Source organism: Octodon degus, unplaced genomic scaffold (assembly GCF_000260255.1).
Source record: "Octodon degus isolate 3935 unplaced genomic scaffold, OctDeg1.0 scaffold00031, whole genome shotgun sequence".
Lineage (NCBI taxonomy): Eukaryota > Metazoa > Chordata > Mammalia > Rodentia > Octodontidae > Octodon > Octodon degus.
Genome location: NW_004524607.1, coordinates 1,764,996 through 1,770,519, shown reverse-complemented (window position 1 = coordinate 1,770,519; position 5,524 = coordinate 1,764,996). Strand labels below are relative to the sequence as shown.

The window sequence follows — 5,524 nt, the reverse complement described above, 5'->3', positions numbered from 1 at the left end:
AAAATGAATACAAAAGACTAAATCACAGCCTGGTAAATTTTCAAATTTTAAGAACCGAATCCTATCAACTGTGCATTGGGAAAATCAGGTCATCACTGAATGACCTAAATTTAGGCTGCCTGCCGATGTTCTCGACAAAACTAAATGTCAAAAAGCAACGGAGTCACATCAGTGTTCAGTCACCACATTGTCACCACCAACCACATCTCTGAGCCCTGAATTGAACTCTTTTTATTTGCTTTTACCCTCTTTGGTGAATATAATTGTTGGTTCTGCTTTGCACATAAGGAACATGCGGTACAGAGAGGTTAGGTGACTGGATCACTGTTCCACAGGTTGTAGGCACAGCAGAGGTGAAATCCAAACGCAGTTTGGATTTTGAATCTCCAGTTTGCAGTCCTGTTTCTCAGGATTGCAATCTTATTTTACAAATATGGAAAATTGTCTTTGATTATAATATTTAAGAAAATAATGTCTGCAATTTTCTTAGCATTCATTAAAGTATATTCACTATGGGTATGATCCCCAAAGCTGCAACATTGCTGTTTACCATCCACACAAGTCGGAAGAAAACAGATTGTGATGCTAAGAAGTTGTTCATCAGCACCTCGTTAATGTGCCCACCTATATATTTCAATACCTTCCTTAAAATTCTCAAGATACTAGTTGTCATGATTTAAATAATAGGAAATTATACAAGAGTGGTTGTGTGCGACAATGTACCTAGACTTGTCATGGCATGCAGCAAGTTCTAATGGTGTGAGATGGGTGGTCATAAAAAGCTTAAGGCCAAAACAGTTTTCGTAACATATTTTTAAGAAGTCAGGCCTGCTTATGAGGCCACATAGTGACAGTCACTGTCTAGTGTGGCCTGGCTGGCTGGGGAAGGGATGGGCTGCTGTCCCTGCAGATGTCTTCTCTGCCTTGATGTCTTTCTGAGCTATATCCTACTTCTCAGTCTCATTTTACTTCTGTCTTCCAGCTGAAACTAAAATCTGCTTCAAATACTACCATGGAGTGAGTGGAGCCCTGCGAGCCACCACCCCCAGTGTCACGGTCAAAAACTCAGCAGCTCCTGTAAGTCCTGGCTCTTTCTCTTTCATCAGATTGGACCTTGATGTGTCTTCCCTGTTTTGTATTTTGTGTTTGTGCTCATATGTGTATGTGTTTGCATGCGTGTCTGTGCACATATGCAAAGATACATTGATTTATGGGTTAAGAGTACATAGAAACCGACATTTCAAAATAGTGAAGAGGAGCACATCTTGGGAAGGAAGTACCACTTGCTTGTCAGGGAAATGCCAAGCTGCAGGAGTTCCTTAGACAGCCACATGTTTCTATAGAGGAGGCCGTAACAGCAGGCAGTATTACTTTGGAACTCATTGTCTTATTCCTTGACTTTAAATATTTATATTTTCCTATGTTTTCATTTTGAGGCTTATATATAATAGAATAGAACTTATTGCCATAGATAGATCTAAGTCATAGAAGTATGACATGGTAGGCATAGGAATGACCAGAATCTCTCTTCTTTTCTTCATTTAAATAAAGACACTATATCTAAAGGGCCCAAGGAAGGTACCTTAGATTGCACAGCTAACCAGGTGGCAATCCAGGATTTAAATTACAATTTTGCTTTTTACTCCATTGCCCTGCTCAGCTTTAGAGTAATAGATGCCACTGTTCCCTCAATAATGGTGCAGCCTGACCCTATCAAGGTGCTTCTTACCTCATTCTCAATGTCCCAGATGAAGCAAGCTGCAATCTACTTGGAAGTGATGTTCTGTTTCCTTTTCACATTAATTTAAAATGACCAACTGAAGAGGCTGAGCAAATATCAGTGAAGAGGGAGCCAGTGAGATAGCTTAGTGGTCTGAAGTTCGATTCTTGGCACCACATGCCACACCAGTCCAGCCCTCAGGATTGGTTGAGACAGCACCCACACACACACACCAAAAAAAATAAATAAATAAAAAAAAAGTGAAAACTTGGTCATGTGAGTAGAAGTAAAAAAGGAAGATCTTTGGAATGCAAAAAAAAAAAAAAAAAAGAGAGATAAGAATGGAGAAAACATTTGAAAGGTAATATGAATGAGTGAGAAAAGACATTGACTAAGAAATACCATTTTTCCATCTCACAAAGCAGCTCAACGTGGTCTTGAAGCTATGCTGATGAAAGTCTTCATAATAAGCAGTATGTTAATCAGACAGACATCAGAGCCTGAATCTTGGCTTTCTTCATCCTTAGGGCTCCAGTAGGACTGAGTTTATTATGAGGGGACTCACAGAGGAGTAGGGAGAGATAGGAGGGCCATGCATGCTTCATGGTTGCCATGTCTCCCTACAATGCCCATGTAGATGGAAATGTCTTGTCTGTCAGTTCATCTCCTAGATGGGACACAAGTTTAAGTGTGACATCTGGAAGAATACCCTTAGAATTCTGAGCACCCTTCCATGTCCATGTATACAAACAACCCCCAAAAGAGTACACCTCTCAAAGTCAAAAGGGTCCTGATACATGTTAGTCCGTCATTAAGGCTGGAATGTCATGTACTTAAGGCCAGAGGCATGAGAGTGATTGAGAGAACCAGAGCTGGATAGATGATCAGGAAGGCATCAAATATATACCACACAAAGAAAGAAGGAACCAGGCAGTAGAAGGGGAATGAAGCCCATGCAGAAAAGCCCTCTGTATCCAGCTCTCACCTTTCCCACCACATAGCAAGTCACTTCCAGAGGCTGTCTTGCCAGCCACATCTCTCCCTCATCAATGCAAGGGTTTCCCATGGATGACACTGACGGATTAGCTTAAGGATTCTTATCTTCACATGTGCAAGTGTATTTTCATGAGTAGGGGTGGGCCAGCCATGGAATTCACTTGCCATTGAGAGCAAGTTCCTTAGAGATTTGGATGCTCTGAACTCAGCCTATTGGAGGCTCTAGATATTTCCTTGACTCTTGAAGCAGTGTGGAGTGTGACCAGCATCATCAGTGAGGTCCAATGTGAGCTTAAAATAAGGCAAGACAGCGGCTCCCCAAAAAACAGTCTTGGAACAGACAAGAAATGAGCTTTCCAAGGCTGCATTAAGGATGAGCAAGCTCATGCTTCCAGAGGCTGCCATCACCAGAAACAAGGGCTACCTTATGTCTAAAAAGTGAAAGTAAGGTACTTTGGTCCTATTATTTGACATAAAAGTTTAGGAGATTGTGTGGATTCTACTCCACCTCTGATTTCATCTTTATCATTCTGTGCATGTTTCTGTTGCTAGTACTAACATTTCAAACATCTTGAGATATTCTGACATATTGCTCTTGTGCTTATCCTCATCCTATTTAATGACTTCTCGTATACATCAGTGGACACTGGGGCTGACAGTGTACATCCCACAGGCAACTTTTGTTTCTTTTTTTAATTACCAACCATGTGAAGGTCTAATTCTAAAATCTATGTGATCAGGGACAATGATCTTTGGTGCTCACTGCTGTAGGAGTCCCTTCCTGGTTTTTATCTCAGTCTAAGAAGTTAATATTTGTAATCCCAAAGATATGTTATTGGACTCACACCAAGTTAATCCCAGTCTACCACTCCCAATGCAACCCACAGCAAAAATAAAGACACTAAAACATATTTATAATTATTGGGGAGCCAAGGGGCCCTAAATCCAGCCACAAAGATAGCTTTCTGGAACAAAGAGGCTAACCCAGGGCCTCACCCAGTTTTATTCAGAGGAAGAGTGGCTTGAGGAGAAATGACTGAGAATTTTGGGAAGTAGATGAGTACTATGAGCTGAGCTAGGTGGGTGGCCTACATTTACCTCTGCCATATGCAGAGAGGATATGCAGAGAAAGTAATCTGCATTATGCTATTGAGATAATATCTCATGTTTTGGGGGGTCTGGTGCTTCAGCTTTGATGTAGTCTTTCAAGGCCCAGGAAGTCATAGCCTCTGTCTTAAGGCTCAATCTCAGCTGGCAGCATAGCATTGGCTCTTCATCCTGTCACGATCTGGCTCACATTAAGGAGCAGCAGGTGTTGGTGACCAGGGAAACACGAATGTAACCTTCAAAGACTATCACCAGCACCTCAGCTAGAGCAATACACATTGCTTAAAGCCAACTGAAAGGATAAACAGAAGTCCTAGCCAGCTCTGTACATGTCAATACAAGGAAATAGGGTCGGGCTCAGTCAAAATGGAGGCAGTTGCTATTCTTTCAAGGAGAGCTACTCAGGTGGTCCTCCTCCATACACTGCCACCCTGTGATGGTAAAAAAAAATCCCATGGCAGAGAGATTGAGCAAAGCACCAATCTCTAATGCTACACGTCCTCAAGTTGAATTTTCCACTGAAACCACACTAGACAATAATTTAAAACAAATTATTAATGGAAACTTGATTTTTTTAAAGAGCCAAGGTCTTCTGTTGAGCTATCTATGAAATCCTGGTGTTATATGAATGTGTTTATGCATATTCCTAGGGAATGAATCCAAGGTATTGAATAGGTTCTGAACAGGATTCTTTGTCCCTCTGTCATCAGAAACACAAGTGTCACTCTTTGCTGGTGTACAGAGTCAATTTGATAGGCTTTTTACCTGTCCTAAGACTTTGTTCAAAGTCTACCTATGTCACTATTGGAGAAAACACTATTGTCTTTGACAGTGGTATGAAAGACAAAAATGTTCTTAGTGAATAAGATGAGGAGCAAATACCTGAATAAAAGACCCCAACTTAGAAATCTTAAACATTTCCAGATGGATATATTTACCTGACCATCATCATAAATTTTGACATGAATTTATCCAATGACCCTGATACAAGAGAACTTTAAAATTAAATGAAGCCCTCTCAAAGCGAAAGCTTCTTCACTCTTTCCCTACAGCTGGGTCTAAATATAGACTTCTTAGAAATTAGAGGTAAGGAGGTTGGCACAAAATAGACAAATAAAAATATTTATTTTCCCTAAAGCCAAACAAATGGATGAATACATAGGTGAAGTCTTTCAAAATGACAGAAACAGAAACATCTGAAATGATTCAAACTTTCTAGAGCAGAGATAGAAAAAGAAATACAGACATCTGAAAAGTACAAGTTCATGTTATTAAATGTGTAACTATCATTAAATGTGAATTGCTTCCTTAACTTGACTTACATATTTGGATATAGCTAAAGGTAAATACCAGTATCAGTTTCTGGAGAAGCACGAAGTATGGTTTCATTAAAGTTAGGAACAGCACAGACACACCACTGCACCTCTATCACTTAACACTATTTTGGAAGTGCAAGCCAGGCTTCAGGTAAGAAAAAGAAATAAAATGAAGACTCAGTATTAGAAAAAAATTAACATAACTTATAAATAGCCTGAATTGATTTAAACGATTAGAAATAATAATTTTTCTCAAATATTTAAGAGTCAGTAACTCTACTATAAGCAAAGGAAAATGAGTTAGTAAATAAAATGAGGAAAGGCCTTCAATTTTAGTATTTTTTAAATATAGAAACAGTTTATTTTTATGGCAATTTAAAAACAT

The 5,524-nt window shown here is 39.5% G+C and overlaps 1 protein-coding gene across 1 annotated transcript in view; it reads left to right on the top strand.

Moving 5' to 3' along the window:
* Hecw1 (HECT, C2 and WW domain containing E3 ubiquitin protein ligase 1) overlaps positions 1-5,524 on the top strand; it is a 372,273-nt gene that overhangs the window by 122,655 nt on the left and 244,094 nt on the right. The window contains exon 4 of the mRNA XM_004629654.3: positions 983-1,077. Within this exon, the coding sequence (XP_004629711.1) occupies positions 983-1,077 (95 nt within the window). The remainder of the gene's footprint in view (positions 1-982; positions 1,078-5,524) is intronic.